At 38.1% G+C, this 17140-nt stretch overlaps 1 protein-coding gene across 7 annotated transcripts in view; it reads right to left on the bottom strand.

Moving 5' to 3' along the window:
* Positions 1 to 17140, bottom strand: part of LOC111159374 (nucleoporin 98) — a 124643-nt gene that overhangs the window by 58782 nt on the left and 48721 nt on the right. For 6 of the 7 annotated variants that reach the window (XM_022521785.1, XM_022521788.1, XM_022521782.1 and 3 more), the window contains exons 12-13: positions 10770 to 10910; positions 2015 to 2148 (exon numbers count right to left, since the gene is read on the bottom strand). In XM_022521785.1, coding sequence (XP_022377493.1) covers positions 2015 to 2148; positions 10770 to 10910 — 275 coding nt within the window. The remainder of the gene's footprint in view (positions 1 to 2014; positions 2149 to 10769; positions 10911 to 17140) is intronic. The other variant, XM_022521786.1, reaches the window with a different exon arrangement.

Genomic DNA, 17140 nt, shown 5'->3' with positions numbered 1-17140 from the left:
TGGAACATGTTATCAGTATTTCATTCTTTTATGACTGAAAGATATTTCATCTTGTGTGTGTGTATGTACATACATATATACACACACACACACATACATACACACACACAACATTTTGTTTATCCATTCATCAGCTGACGGGCTATTTTACTATTGTATTTATTATACTGAGCTTGAGTAAATTTAAACACATTAACAGATCCAATCTTTCTCATTAAGTAAATAGCAAGCTCTTAGAAGATGTTCTTGCTTTCGTTTTGTATCCTCAGCAGTAAACACAGTGACTAGCACATACTTAGGTCTATAATTATGCTGCACAAATAACAAATAATTTTCTTTTCTTTTCTTTTTAAAAGTAGGCTCCATGTCCAGCACAGAGCCCAGTGCAGGGCTTGAACTCATGATCCTAAGGGTGAGATCAAAAGTCAGACACTAAGGAGCCTGGGTGGCTAGTGGTTTAAGCCTCTGCCTTTGGCTCAGGTCATGATCCCAGGGTCCTGGGATCAAGCCCCGCATCGGTCTCTCTGCTCAGCAGGGAGCCTGCTTCCTCCTCTCTCTCTGCCTACCTGTGATCTCTGTCTGTCAAATAAATAAAATCTTAAAAAAAAAAAAAAAAGAGAGACACTTAACTGACGTCCCACAAATAATTTTCATCTAAGCAAAACTTACATTTATACAGCAGGGTTAAAAAGTACTTTAAATTCCTATCTTACTTCTCTTTATAACTAGTTATAAGGTAATTCAAGAACCAGTTAAGGAAGAAGTGAGATGACATAAATAACTGAATAATAGTATCTGTAGACTGACTTATTAGAAGCCAGGCATGCATTATCTCATTTAATGCTCAACATTAGACAGTATTACTATTCCCATTTTACAAATGAAGAAACACATTTTGAGGCAAAAAGATACCCTCAAGGGGCGCCTGGGTGGCTCAGTGGGTTGAGGCCTCTGCCTTCAGCTCAGGTCATGATTCCGGGGTCCTGGGATCGAGCCCCACATCGGACTCTCTGCTCAGCAGGGAGTTTGCTTCCTCCTCTCTCTGCCTGCCTCTCTGCCTACTTGTGATCCCTATGTGTCAAATAAATAAATAAAATCTTAAAAAAAAAAAAAAAAAAGATACCCTCAAGGCCTCGGATTATACAAAGTAACACAAGGATTAAACAGACCAAAGCCTACTTTTAATCCACACCACAGCGAGAAGATTCATCTTAGAGCATACAAAGTTAAGTGTAGAAACCAGAAGAAAAGATTTTGTTATGCCACTTAAGAACATCTTGATTTTAGGAAAATCAGCCTCTCTGAGCCTAGGTTTGCTCAACTATAAAATGGAAATAATAATACATGCGTTGGGTGCCTGGGTGGCTCAGTGGTTTAAAGCCTCTGCCTTCAGCTCAGGTCATGATCCCAGAGTTCTGGGATGGAGGCCCACATTGGGCTCTCTGCTCAGCAGGGAGTCTGCTCCCTCCCCTGCCCCCGGCCTGCCTCTCTGCCTACTTGTGATCTCTGTCAAATAAATAAATAAAATCTTTAAAAAAATAATAATAATACATGCCTTATCTCAGGTATTGAAAAGCCTCAGCCCTCACCTCCAGTCCAGTGTTCATTTCACTGTTTTAGTCATGTTGCCTTCCAGATACAGCAAACATAATGTATCTCCTGACTCAGTGAAAAGCATAGATAATGTATCTTTATAATTTTTTTTTTTTTTTTTTTAGATTTTATTTATTTATTTGACAGACAGAGATCACAGGCAGGCAGAGAGACAAAAGGAAGCAGGCTCCCCGCCGAGCAGAGAGCCCGATGCGGCACTCGATCCCAGGACTCCGAGATCATGACCTGAGCCGAAGGCAGCGGCCTAACCCACTGAGCCACCCAGGTGCCCCAGATAATGTATCTTTAAAACTTACTTATACCTAGCTTTGTTTAGATTCTATATGTAAGAAATTATATTCTGCAGATTTAGTTTCTCTTGATCTGAGAATAAACTTCACAAAAGCATCCTTAAATTTACCTCTTCTTTCTTCTTAGGGTCTGACATGGGATTCCGGAAGAGAGGAGAGTCTCCAAAAGGTGAGTACGTTAAACTATTGATGTGCTGTTGGAGAACAGCTTGCTGGGCAGCAGAAGCATTGGGATCGGTCAGAGCTTTTTGAAAAAAAAAGAAAAGAGAAGGCAAGATGTCAGTCTAGGGATCCAATGCAGTTATAGCAAGAGAACACAGAATCATTTTGGAGAGGTCTTCAAAACGTTCAGACTCACTCAATGGCATTATTGGTGGAGTGCAGAGGAGCAAACTGTGAAGAAAATTAACAGTCAAACTAATGAGTAAAAGAATCGAAGAGGCATTTCATAAGAGACAACACACACAAAATTTTACTTAGATGTTCACTGTCACTAATAATCAATGAAATGAAATTTAAAACAACCTTGAAGAAATATTTTATATCTACCTCATTATCTATCAGTGCCACAGCTATATGAAAAGAATTATAGTCTTCACTTCTACAAACATCATAAATTGGTTTACTCTGTCTAAAAGAAACAAAAAGACCGTACACAAACAAATACTATTTTTGTATTTTTTTAACCTACTCATTTCAATCATGGAAATTTAACCCCAGGGTTTAATTAAACCAGAAACAAAGACATGTTTGTAAATATTCAATAAATATTGTCTGTAATTGTTACGACTTCGAAACAACCTATATCCAACATTAACAGTTGTAAAAATCAAGCTACATCAACATGATGGGTTAAATAGTTATTCAAAATAATGACAATGTGTTTCACAGTGGAAATAAGGAAATCTTTGGTTTAATTTAGGAAGTAAAAATTCCAGAATAAAAAATATTAAGTACACTAAGACTATCAAGTAAGAAAGGGGCAAACAAAAAATGGAAATGGCTGTTAAGTTTATTATTTACATTTAATATGCATATTATATTCAAGTAAAAATTGAAAGAAAAAATATCACTAAAGAAAATTAGTCTAATTTTCTTTTAAAGTGTGAAAACACGTAATTATTCACAGAGAATTTAGGGAATAGACAAGGAATGATGATCTATAATCCCACAGTAAAAAACAAACAAGAAAACCCCTGCAACTATTTGTGTTATACCCTGACTGAAGAAACTCCAAAATATTTCCAAAAATACTGACTAAAAAAAAATTAAATCATACCTAAGTCACTTTAGAGATAAAAATGCTTTCTTCCTTTATAAGTGTTTAAAACATGGCTAATGCCAAAATACAGTAAGATAATTTACACTGAAGGAGTCCCATAAACAAAACATTTGGAAAAAAACACACAGTAGCAGCAAAAACAACAAACACTGGACAGCTAAAGCTAAATTAGCGAAAAAGGGGTAAATCCACCTTAGTCAAATTAAGCTTTCTTAAAATCAGCTGTATTAATTAAATACTAAAATACTGTATGCTAATATGTAAGGAGAGAGTACAAGTTTGCTCAAGACTGTGAAACCCGGAGCACCTGGGTGGCTCAGCTGGTTAAGCAACTGCCTTTGCTCAGGTCAGGATCCCAGACTCCAGGGATAGAGTCCTGCATCTGGCTCCTAGCTCCACAGGGAGTCTGTTTCTCCCTCTTATCTCCTCCTCTCTCATGCTTTCTCTCACTCTCTCCCTCTCTCAGATGGACAAATAAAATCTTAAAAAAAAAAAAAAGACTATGTAACCCAGAGATGTCATTTTAAAGAGCATATAGCAAATCATCATGTATTCAGAAAGTTCTGAAATCCAATTTAAGTATCAGTGAGAAAAAAATATAAAAAAGTAGCTTTGGTACAAAGTGCCACACAGTAACAGCATAATGTTATTATATGGACTATTCAAGGAGACTCAAGAAAACCTGCATGCTTTTATAAGAATTCTAATATTCACTAGTCAGTCTGTTACTTGACAGGCAATTATCCATCAAAAATAACACTGACCTGCACCACCTGATCCCACCATTAACAAGTATAATAGGTCACCCTATCTGGGCTTACTCAAGAGAGTAAGAACTCCTTTTACAAATCCAAACGTAATTAGAAAAGTGTGTGAACAGGATGTTCTTATTTTTCTATGTTTAAATATGAAATGTTCTCTAGGGGCACCTGGGTGGCTCAGTGGGTTAAAGCCTCTGCCTTCAGCTCAGGTCATGATCCCAGGGTCCTGGGATCGAGCCCCACATCGGGCTCTCTGCTCTGCAGGGAGCCTGCTTCCTCTTCTCTCTCTCTGCCTGCCTCTCTGCCTACTTGTGATCTCTGTCTGTCAAATAAATAAATAAAATCTTAAAAAAAAAAAAAATGTTCTCTAAGTTAACTGTATTACTTAAAATATAGGTAAGAGAGCTGATATGTTAGCAAAAAGCATAAGCACTAGTTGTTTTATTTATGTTTTATGTTTGTGTTATATTCAATTCTGGTCCCAATAATTTGAAAATATACTGAAAAGCCACATCATGACCAAATGATTAAAGGGGACGGGAAAAAGTATAAAAAATAAAGTCTGAGAACAGAAAAACCTGATGATATTTTATCTGGAAAAAAGACAATACGGTTACTGCAAACAAACTGTAACAGACCGGTTTGCTTAGCTTAGGAGGTAAAAGTAGAATCACTGAATGGTAATTCTACGGAGTCATGTTTTGGTTTCTAAACAACCTAAATAAAACAATGGATGAGATTGACTTGGAAAACTCTAACTGAGGAACTCCCACATTAAGACAGAATTCACATTAGCTCTAAAGCACCTTCGAACAAACATCCTATGATGCAAATATATACATTCCTTTTCTTTGGTTTCTACTATTAACAGAGAAAGATAATTATCATATGATCTCACTGATATGAAGAATTTGAGAAACAAGACAGAGGATCATAGAGGGAGGGAAAATGAAACAAGACAAACCAGAGGGAGACAAACCATAAGAGAATCTTAATCTCAGGAAACAAACTAAGGGTTGCTGGAGGGGTTAGAGGTGGGAGGGATGAGGGGGCTGGGTGATGCGACATTGGGGAGGGTGTATGTCAAGGTTGAGTGCTGTGAACTGTGTAAGACTGATGAATCATAGACCTGTACCCCTGAAACAAGTAATACATTATATTCTAAAAGGGAATACAGCTACTTTTAAATGTGTGGTAACAGTACCATATGGAACTGTAATATCAAATGCTCATATCAAGAACTTTTAATTGACTTTAGGAAAAGACGAATTATCAAAAATCATTCAAAAAAAAAAAAAAAAATCATTCAGGGGGTGCCTGGCTGGCTCAGTCAGAAGTTAATGCTACTCCTAATCTTGGGGTTGTAAGTTCAAGCCCCAAAGTTGTATACAGAATTTACTTAAATAAATAAAACTTTAGAAAAAAATTTAAAAACCCAGTGGGGCGCCTGGGTGGCTTAGTCAGTTAAACGTCTGCCTTCAGGTCAGGTCATGATCCCAGGGTCCTAGGACTGAGCCCCACATGGGGCTTCCTGCTCAGTGGGGAGCCTGCTTCTCTCCCTCTCACTCCTCCTGCTTGTGCTTTCTCTCTCTCTTTCTAATAAATAAATAAAATTTTGGGGCGCCTGGGTGGCTCAATGGGTTGGGCCTCTGCCTTCAGCTCAGGTCATGATGATCCCAGGGTCCTGGGATCAAGCCCCGCATTGGGCTCTCTGCTCAGCAGGGGGCTTGCTTCCTCCTCCCTCTATGGCTGCCTCTCTGCCTACTTGTGCTCTCTCTCTCTCTGTCAAATAAGTAAAATCTTAAAAATAAATAAATAAATAAATAAAATCTTAAAAAAAAAAAAAAGAAAAGAAAGAACGAACGAACACTGGGTGCCTAGGTGGCTCAGTCCGTTAAGTGTCTGCCTTCGGGGGCGCCTGGGTGGCTCAGTGCGTTGAAGCCTCTGCCTTCGGCTCAGGTCATGGTCCCAGGGTTCTGGGATCAAGCCCCGCATCGGGCTCTCTGCTCAGTGGGGAGCCTGCTTCCCTCCCTCTCTCTCTGCCTGTCTCTCTGACTACCTGTGTGATCTCTGTCAAATAAATAAATAAAATTAAAAAAAAAAAAGAAAAAGTATCTGCCTTCAGCTCAGGTCACGATCCCAGGGTTCTGGGATGGAGTCCCAAATCGGGCTCCCTGCTCCATGGGGGAACCTGCTTCTTTCTCCCTCTGCCTCTCTCTCTCTCGTGAGTAAATATATTTTTAAAAATCTTTAAAAAAAATTTAAAAACCCCAACTATTCAAAACACTACCATCTAAAAATGGCAGGTTACAATATTTATGGTACATCCTTCTATTGAAAACAACTAAAACTAAGGAATATAAAGAAAAGTGAAAATATCTTTTAACGATAAAGTTGATTCTAATGTTCACACAAATCAGTTAGACTTCTAATTCACCTCAACACCAAAAATCTAAGTAAAATCTGTTTTTTTTTTTTAAGGAAGATTGTATTTATTTGAGGGGGGGTGAGAAAGAGAGTACATGTGCATGCACAAACAGTAAGAAAGTACAGAGGGAGAGGGAGAAGCAGGCTCCCCACAGAGCAAGAAGCCCGATGCAGGACTCAATCCCAGGACACCAGGATCATGACCTGAGCCAAAGGCAGATGCTTAACTAACTGAGCTGCCCAGGTGCCCCTAAGTAAAATCTACGTTTAAAACAAAAAAATATATATATCTATAACCCACAATGACAAAGAATGGGACATAACAAATGAACAGAAGAGAAAATGTAACCAATTTCTAGGGGAAAGAAGTGGACAAAGGAGTGACAAAGCAGGATAGAGCAAAGTATAGCTTAGAGTACATTCAAAGGGTATTAAGAGCCCAAGGTGGAGCATACCTGCCCTGTAGAATCCCAGAAAGATTAGGGATTCAATGACACCAAGTTCGATGAAGTGAGACTGAAAGCAGGAGAGATGAACCAATGCAAAGTACATACACAAAACACCCATACCTTCATCCTCTTAATCCCTGATCCTCAACAGATAAGCCAAACATCAGAGAGTGTGCCTCTGATGAAACCAAGTTAACACACGGAAAGAACAAGGGCAGCTAGTTTCAGTACTTGCATCATCCCAGAGCTAAGAATGTGGCATTCTAACAATCAGAGGACCCGTGGATAATAGTTGGTTCCTGAATTACTTACCTTAAAGTGAAACTTACTGGTAAACAAGCTCTACTCATATACATACAATGTCAGTAAGCTTTTTATTATTTTATTCTTGAATATGAATGGTAAAGATCACAGAATATTAAAGAGTAGGACCAAAGCAAAAATAATCCTGAAGATTTAAGGCACAGAAAAATCCTAAAAAAATTTTTTAACGCCAGTTAACAAAGTTTCAAGAAAAAATTGCATCTAAGAACTGGATGCTTGAGAAAGGGAACTTTCAGAAATGAGAAAGAATTCTTTTAAGTTGAAAAAAAGAATTCAAAAGGATGATTTACAAGACATTCAGAAACCTCCTGAAAAATACAAACAAAGTTTAAAAATCAAGCATTAAGACAGAAATGGTGCACATGAGTTGCTCAGCTGGTTAAGTGTCTGACTCTTGATCTTGGCTCAGGTCATGATCTCAGGGTTGTGAGATCAAGCCCCAAGTCAGGCTCCGGGCTGGGCGTAGAGCCTGCTTAAGAATCTCCCTGACATGGGGAGGGTATGTGATATGGTGACTGCGATGAAGTGTGTAAGCCTGACGATTCACAGACCTGTACCCCTAGGGCAAATAATACATACTATGTTAGTAAAAATAATAATTTTAAAAAATTAAAAAAAAAAAAAGAATCTGACAAAGCATAAGAGACTCTTTCTTTAAATTAACATTATCATGAATTATTAGCCCCAGGGGTACAGGTTTGTGAATCATCAGGCTTACACATTTCACAGCACTCACCATAGCACATACCCTCCCCAATGTCCATAACCCAACCACCCTCTCCATACCTCCCTCCCCCACGGCAACCCTCAGTTTGTTTTGTGAGATTAAGAGTCTCTTATGGGGGCACCTGAGTGGCTCAGTGGGTTAGAGCCTCTGCCTTCGGCTCAGGTCATGATCCCAGGGTCCTGGGATTGAGCCCCGTATCGGGCTCTCTGCTTAGCGGGGAACCTGCTTCCTCCTCTCCCTCCTGCCTGCCTCTCTGACTACTTGTAATCTCTATCAAATTTAAAAAAAAAAAAAAGAAAAAGATTCTCTCTCCCTTTCTCTCTGCCCCCGCCTGTATAAAAAAAAAAAAAAGAAAAAAAAAAAAAAAAAAAGAAAAAAAAAAAAAAAAAAAGAGTCTCTTATGGTTTGTCTCCCTCCCGATCAGAGTTTGTTTCATTTTTTCCTTCCCTACCCCCCAAACCCCCAACTTTGCCTCTCAAATTCCTCCTATCAGGGAGATCATATGATAATTGTCTTTCTCTGATTGACTTATTTCGCTCAGCATAATACCCTCTAGTTCCAGCCACGTCGTTACAAATGGCAAGATTTCATTTCTTTTGATGGCTGCATAGTGTATATATATTCCTCTTGCGTATTCCATTGTGTATATATATATCACCTCTTCTTTATCCATTCATCTGTTGATGGACATCTAGGATCTTTCCATGCTTTGGCTATTGTGGACACTGGTGCTGTAAACATTTGGGTGCACGTGCCCCTTTGGATCACTACATTTGTATCTTTAGGGTAAATACCCAGTAGTACAATTGCTGGGTCATAGGGTAGCTCTATTTTCAACTTTTTGAGGAACCTCCAGGCTGTTTTCCAGAGTGGTTGCACCACTCTGGAATTCCCACTAACAGTGTAGGAGGGTTCCCCTTTCTCCGCATCCTCGCCAGCATCTGTCATTTCCTGACTTGTTAATTTTAGCCATTCTGACTGGTGTGAGAGGTGGATCTCACTGTGGTTTTCATTTGTATTTCCCTGATGCCAAGTGATGTGGAGCAATTTTTCATGTGTCTGTTGGCCATAAGAGACTCTTAATCTCGGGAAACAAAACAGGGTTGCTGGAATGGAGGGGTGTAGGAGGGATGGGGTGGCTGGGTGATGAACTCTGGGGAGGGTATGTGCTATGGTGAGTGCAAAGAATTGTGTAAGACTGATGAATCACAGACCTGTAGCCCTGAAACAAATAATACATTGTATGTTAATAAAAAAAAAAAAAGAAAAAAGAATCTCTCTCTCCCCTGCCCCTCCCCCCACACTAAAAAAAAAAAAAAATAAAAAAATCTTTAAAAAAAAAAAAAAAAAAGACAGGGTATAAGCAATTCAGTGAAATTTCAGGACAAAGGGAAAATCCTAAATGCTTGTGGGGGTAGTAGCTGAACAAGTCTCAAGAATCAGAAAGGCATCAGACTTCTCATCATATAATGGTTAATGCAAGCAATATAGTCCAAGTTCTGGGATAAATTTTCACACTAGAATTCCCTAACATTAAAGCATGAGGAACAAAAAAAGGTACTTTCAGACCTATAAGTGATCAAAGTTTACCCTTCATATACACTTTACTTAAAAACACATTCCAGACAATTCAGGAAATAAATAAAAGGGAAAAACCTACACCTAGGACACAGCAGTTCCCACTAAGTAGACTTGAAGGGAATAATGGAAGCGATGATGAAGGCCTACGGAATAATCAAGAGTTCACACTGCTGCAGGGGGCAATGACGTATCCAAAGTAAAAGAATTCTGATACCATTCTTAAGAATTTGAACCAATTTAGGAAGGTAATAAGAGCAGGTAATCCAAGGGGGAAAAAGAATTACAAATTCCAGGAGAACGAAAAAGCTATATAAAAAAAGTGTTTATGTGGCTGGGCAGCAATATTTTCACAGTTGTGATAATATGCTGTGTTCACATTTACAACTTTTAAACTATTCTTTTATCAGAGAAAAGATGAAGGTAATAATTATAGGACAGAATACATTATCATTGTTATCAATATGAAAATATAAAGATGGCAAAAGAAGAAATGAGGAAAAAAAAGAAGGGTAAGAAAGGGCACTAATACCCTTACTTATCAAGGGGACTCAAGAAATACTCTCTCAGTTGACAGAATAAGTAGAAGTATGTAGGGACATGGCTTAAATTTGCAAAAGGCTTATTCAAATGTGGTACACAGATCATGACAATATGGGAGATGAACTTCATCGTACATCTTTCTCTTGCTCTCTAATTCACTCACTCTATTTATGCCAGGTGATAATGGTTTTTGTTTTTTTTAATCTCCAAAGAACAAATTTCTTTTAAAAAGACATTTAAGCTAAAAAGTTAATTTTAAGTTAAAAATAATAACAACAGAGGTAGGAGGCAGAGAGGTCAAAAACTAGAAAAGGGTATTCAAATGAATGAAGTATAAAAGACACTCCAGTAGAGAAAACTAAACTAAGGTATTTAGTAACATAGCTCTATTAGGAGAAGTGAATAAAGAACACAGGTAGGTGGTAAGTGAGCTCTATTTCTCATCTATCATTAACAAGTTAAATTTACTTAAGACTTAATAAATAAAGCATAACACAGCAACATAAGCAAATCATTTAGAGATACTTAACTATAAACCAGGAAACAAAGTGGCAGTAACAAAGCAGTCTCTTTAGGGGACCAGGCCTGGGAGTGGGGAAGCAGAAAAGGCCAGGATCCATTGCAAGCCCTTCTGCACCACATGACTATTAAGTGATGTGTTTCTGTGTACTGCTTTGGTAGGGGTGGGATGGACTGGGAGGAAAATCAGGTCACCAAGTCAAGTTTTAGCAAGAAATAAATGGAGTAAAGCCTTCTAAAGTGACTGACACTTACCTACTGGGGCCTGGGGGGCTCCAAAGCCCAAAGTGGCTGTCGTAGTATTAAATCCAGGGGCCCCAAAGGCTCCTGTACCAAGAGGCCCTCCGATCTTAGGTTGGTTGTTCCCAAACAAAGATGCCTGTCCAGCACCAAGAGCTATGGAGACAAGAGGAAAGAAAAAGTGCCACAGGAGATCCTTTGAATGTTATGCCAGAGGTCAGTTACTTAAAAATATAATACATTTGGAAACTTCATAATGACTCATTTCAACAAGAGGTAATACAGTAAATGCTAATTATTGCCAGGCACTGTGCTGAGTACATTATATATATCAGAGGCAAAATATTTAACCTCTCTGTGCTTCAGTTTCCTCAACTATAACATGAGATAGTAATACATAGGTATTTATCCTAAGGCTAAAATGAATAAACACATATTAAGCATTTAAAAGAGGACTGGTAGATACTAATACTCATTAAATATTAGCTAGTATCTCAATTAATCTTCATAAGCCCGAAGTAGGAAATATCCACGTTTAACAGATGAGAAAACTGAGGATTTAGCAATCAACTCAGTGTCATAAATGTAATAAATGGTGAAAACAAGGTTTAAACCTTGGTGCATCTGCCAATACAATTAGGGTTCTTAATTGCTACGCTACAGTAATACAGAGTTTGAAAGAATTTAAAAAAATAATCAAGTCTCCTTAAATTCCAGTATTTGCAAATCAAAAAATGAAGCTGAACCAATCACAATGTCATCTTTTTGACTAACATACAGGCTAAACTATAGAAAACCAAACCCGATACATCTTCTTTGAACGGTGAGCAAGAAAAGTAATATTTTCAAATATTCCATCTCATGAAAACTACTTTATACCAAGATAAACGTTTTGTTTTCTAAAAAGCTAAACAGGGGCACCTGGTTGGCTTAGTTGGAAGAGCATGCAATTCTTGATCTTGGGGTTGTTGAGTTAAAGCCTCACTTGGAATACAGAGATTAAGTAAGTAAGAAAAAAAAGAAAGAAAGAAAACTAAATGCGTTATGTGCTTACCAAGCAGACTCAAGTTTCATCATGAATCAGACCAGATGGAATAAAAACTTATTTTCACTAAGGGGAAACCCACTGCAGAAACTTATGTTTTAAATCTTAATGAATTTTGCTTATGGATCTTATTGTTGGCAGTGAAAATGGGGTAAATTTGTTTAGAATAAATTATTGGCATAAATTTTTTTTTAAAATTTCCATCCCCTCCTGCTGAAAAAGTTACTGGCAATTTAGAAGATCTAAAGTTCCTTTTAAAGCAACAATGAAGTGAGATAAAAATCATTTCAAAGATAAAATACTTAAGAGGTCAAAAATATTGAGGGACACCAGGGTGGCTCAGTCAGTTAAGCTTCTGACTTTTTTTTCTTTTTAAGACTTTATTTATTTATTTGACAGATAGAGGTCACAAGTAGGCAGAGAGGCAGGCAGAGAGAGAGGAGGAAGCAGGCTCCCTGCCGAGCAGAGAGCCCAATATGGGGCTCGATCCCAGGATCCCGGGACCATGACCCGAGCCGAAGGCAGAGGCTTTAACCCACTGAGCCACCCAGGCGCCCCAGCTTCTGACTCTTGATTTTAGCTCAGGTCACGGTCTCAGGGTGTGAAATCAAGCCCCCCATTGGGCTCTGTGCTTGCTCAGTGTGCAGCCTGCTTGAGATTCTCTCTCCCTCTCCACTTGCTTGCACTCTAAGTAAAATTAAAAAAAAAAAAAAAAAAAAAAAACAAACAACAAAAAAAAACTGCTCAGAGATTATGATTAAAAAAAAAAAGGAAAGACAGGAACTCTATACTCAGAGATTCCATACAATATAAATTAGTGAGGGTAACTACTGAATGGACAAAACATTACTTAACTGTATAACCTCATTATTAACAAGAAAACAACAATGAAGCAAAGGGATTATTTCTCCCAAATCCCAGCTTTGGAACAGGAAATGAGACTCCTTTTAACGTTCCAAACCATTAGAAATTGCTGAAAATTCCAAGAAAAACTGAAATTACTTCCTTGAAGGACATAGTTTACAGCACAAATTTCAGAATTCTTTATTTTTCCAGGGAACAAATAGCTCTTTACCCCCTGAACAAAAATTTAAAAGAAACCCCAATATATAAATTAGACAGGGACACCAGGGTGGCTCAGTCAGTTAAAGCATCTGCGTTTGGCTCAGGTCATAATCCCAGGGGCCTGGGATCAAGTCCAGCACCAGGATCCTTGCTCAGTGGGGAGCCTGCTTCTCCCTCTGTCTGCCACAACCCACTGCTTGTGCACTTTCTCTCTCTGACAAATAAATAAAATCTTTTAAAAAGATAAAACATAAAAAAATAAAATGGACAAAAACTTCTCATCTGAATGGGTGTGTATTTCCCTCACCTTTGTAGCAATCCTGGATGAAAAACCATAAAACAGTCTAAAATTCACTGTTATTTCAATAACCCCTCAAAAAAGGGGCACCTGGGTGACTCAGTGGGTTAAGCTGCTGCCTTCGGCTCGGGTCATGATCTCAGGGTCTGGGATCAAGCCCCGCATCGGGCTCTCTGCTCAGGGGGGAGCCTGCTTCCCCACCTCTCTCTCTGCCTGTCTCTCTGCCTACTTGTGATTCTCTGTCAAATAAATAAAATCTTAAAAAACAAACAAACAAAAAAAGAACAAAAAAGGCATTGGGAGGTTCAGGTGACCTGGAAAAAGAGTATTATAAAGTGACCTGCCTGCATATTGTTCCAATTTATTAATGGAAAAATATGCATTTTATCCAGATCTATCTCCTATTATGCAACTGGATTTTTATGCTTAATGAAAGGGACTTAACTAATAGTCCACAAGTTATGGGACATTCTGATGGAAGATAATGTCAATTTATGAAAGGTGGTATATTTATAATTAGTTGTAGGAATCATAAAGCAGAAATATGGAGGGCACCATAGTACTAGCAGCCCTAGAAACTCCAAAGATGCTCAAGAGAAAAGCAAAAATGGTTATATTCCTTTTGAGATCTTCTAATAAACTTTAAAATTTAATTTTATTTATGGTATCTTTTACTTTGGGTAATTTTTCTGTGTATACCTTAGTATAACAATGAACTTTACTAGATATACCTTTAAATTTATTACTTCATGGAAGATTAAGAACTAAAATTTCTTTTTTTTTTTTTTAAACGATTTTATTTATTTATTTAACAGAGATCACAAGTAGGCAGAGAGGCAGGCAGTGAGAGAGAGAGGAGGAAGCAGGCTCCCCGCCAAGCAGAGAGCCCGATGCGGGACTCGATTCCAGGACCCTGAGATCATGACGAGAGCTGAAGGCTGAAGCTTTAACCCACTGAGCCACAGAGGCACCCCAAGAACTAAAATTTCTTAATATTACCAGGTAATTACCGAAAAAATGCCATACTATTGATAGTGCCAATGAGAGTTAATATCATTGTCAAATCACAAACTTACACTCCCATGATTTAATGAGTGTTCCTTAGTCTGAGCACATCAGGTGGGAAAATATCACACACCAAAGAATAACATAAAATGTTTTACAGGAAAATTTGTTATTAGGAAATTTTACTGAGGTAGGAGTCTGAATCTCCATCACTCAAAACAAAAGGAGTATGAATCTCTATCACTCAAGATGAAAGGTGCACAGGAACACCCACTTAGCTAATGCCCCAAAAAGACATCACCCAAAGCTACAGTGCTCTTCTGCTTGTGATGTCAGGAAATGTACAGGTCATGAACGTGGGTATTTACATATAACTCTCTCCAGACACACTGCTCTCAAAGCCTGAAGTCTGCTTTAGCAGAGGTGATCATCAAAGAATTCTAACAGTATAGGCAAAGTGGTTCACAGAACTCTCATTTCCCTACATGATCTACCTGCTGCAAAGGTTAGAGGTGTAAAATTCTTTACTGATTATATTCAGGTTTTAGTTTAGACAAACAAAGCATGAATGAGGGATATATAACAATAGTAAAAATGTTATCTCTTATCTCTGAGGTAGAATCACTTAAGGAAAACTGAATATACTCAAATAAATGAAAAGGTTGAGATATTACATTATTGTGGAAGAGAAGATAATAGCACTAGAAAAAAGTTGTAAGACATTATATAATTTGGACTATAAGAGAAGGCACTGCTAATAAACTGCAAGACCTAGAAGCCAAAAGGAAAGAACGACAACTTTAACCACATAAAAATGAAACCTGGACCCGACGATACCATAAAATTAAATGATAAACTTAAAGGCTTGGTGGAAATATCTCTAAAAGACATTACAGTAGCATCTTACCCGAGTTTTAGGTTTAAGGTTCACAAACTGTCTAGGGTCAAAACTACCCTTGAAAAAGCTTGTAACTTGCCCACGCCAAAGCTAATTTTCCCTCCAGGATTAGAAGAGGACACTGATGTCAGATGATACATTTTGCTTAAGTTCAGGGTTCATGCTACACAAAAAACTAGAGCTTTTTAATTTTTATTTCTTGTAAAATATATGTAATAGAATTTGGGTAAGTTAAAAAGTTCAAATAAAACTACCGTACAACCCAAAAGAGTTAACATCCACAATACATAAAGAACTCTCAAAAACAGATTAAGAAACAATGATCAAATATTATGAACAGGGAATTAAAAGATTCAAATGGCCAGTAAACATACATAAGGGTATCCTTCACCAGTGATAGTGAAGTGCAAATTAGAATACATCAATTTCCACTATCATACATGTAAAGATGAAGAAGTCCAATGAAATGGAAAGGCATGGGAAAAATGAGCACTTTTATACAACGAGAGCAAAAATTCATACTGGCATTCTTTTTGGAAGGCAAATCCATAAGACTGACCAATATGTGTGTATCTTCTGACCCAATTCCAACTATCAATTCCATAGTAATACTAACACATACAAAATTATGTAACAAAGATCTTCATTATTGCATTGCTAATAATATCAAATAACTCAAATGTCTACTAAAAGGAAAAGTGAATTATGGTATATGTATGCATTTACGTACCACGTGTACAGATGCACATATACACACAGTGGAATACTAAACAGCTATTTTTAAAGAAAAAAGAGTAAGTTAGATCTATACATACCAACCGAAGAAAAAAATATATGCCCAAATGTCATGGGAAATGAAAAAATGAAATACAGAATACCATGTAAGGCAGTTGCTTTCAGTTTGAAACATTTTTGACTGTAGCACACAATATGAAATAGAGACCCATAACACACATAACTGAAACAAAAATTAAATGATATTTTTTTTTTTTAAAGATTTTTTTATTTATTCATTTGACAGATAGAGATCACAAGTAGGTAGAGAGACAGGCAGAGAGAGAGGAGGAAGCAGGCTCCCCGCTGAGCAGAGAGCCCGATGCGGGGCTCGATCCTAGGACCCTGGGATCATGACCTGAGCTGAAGGCAGAGGCTTTAACCCACTGAGCCACCCAGGCGCCCCAAAAATTAAATGATATTTAACCTTACTTTGTACAATGATTTTTGCATTCTAATATTTTTATCCTTAAATGCTATCTGTATAGCACTGTTTAAATATCACATCCAACTAATGTATTTCAGCCTTTGGTTTAAAAAAACCACTCATGTAGGATATGGTTTCTATTTAAGAATATAATAAAAAGGGGGCCTCGGTGGCTCAGTCAGTTAAGCATCTGTCTTCGGATAGGGTCATGGTCCCAGGGTCCTGGGATCAGGTCCCACATCAGGCTCCCTGCTCAGTGGGGAGCCTGCTTCTCCCTCTGCCTCTGCTCCTTCTCCCTGCTCGTGCCCTCTCTCTCAAAAATAAAATAAAAAAATACATAAAACACACACCAAATACAACTGTGTATGTGTGTGCACATTTGAAAAATTTATAAAATGAAAAAACTGTACAAAATGTGCATAAAGGAGTCTGACAAGAACATGCCAAACTTTCAATAGCTGTTACTTCACAACTGAAATATGCTGACTTATCATGATACTTCCGTAATGTTGAAATTTTTTTAAAGCACTTATATCTTTTATCTGAAAAAGAAAATGGGGAGGCGCCTGGGTGGCTCAGCGCATTGAGCCTCTGCCTTCAGCGCAGGTCATGACCACAGGGTCCTGTGATGGAGCCCTGCATTGGGCTCTCTGCTCAGCAGGGAGCCTGCTTCCCCCTCTGTCTTTGCCTGCCTCTCTGCCTACTTGTAATCTCTGTCAAATAAATAAATAAAATCTTAAAAATAAAAAAAGAGGGACGCCTGGGTGGCTCAGTTGGTTAAGCAGCTGCCTTCGGCTCAGGTCGTGATCCTGGCGTCCTGGGATCGAGTCCCACATCGGGCTCCTTGCTCGGCGGGGAGCCTGCTTCTCCCTCT

Source organism: Enhydra lutris, unplaced genomic scaffold, assembly GCF_002288905.1.
Source record: "Enhydra lutris kenyoni isolate GAN:26980312 unplaced genomic scaffold, ASM228890v2 scaffoldscaffold68, whole genome shotgun sequence".
Lineage (NCBI taxonomy): Eukaryota > Metazoa > Chordata > Mammalia > Carnivora > Mustelidae > Enhydra > Enhydra lutris.
The sequence above is the reverse complement of the archived record's forward strand: the minus strand, read 5'-3'. Positions and strand labels throughout refer to the sequence as shown.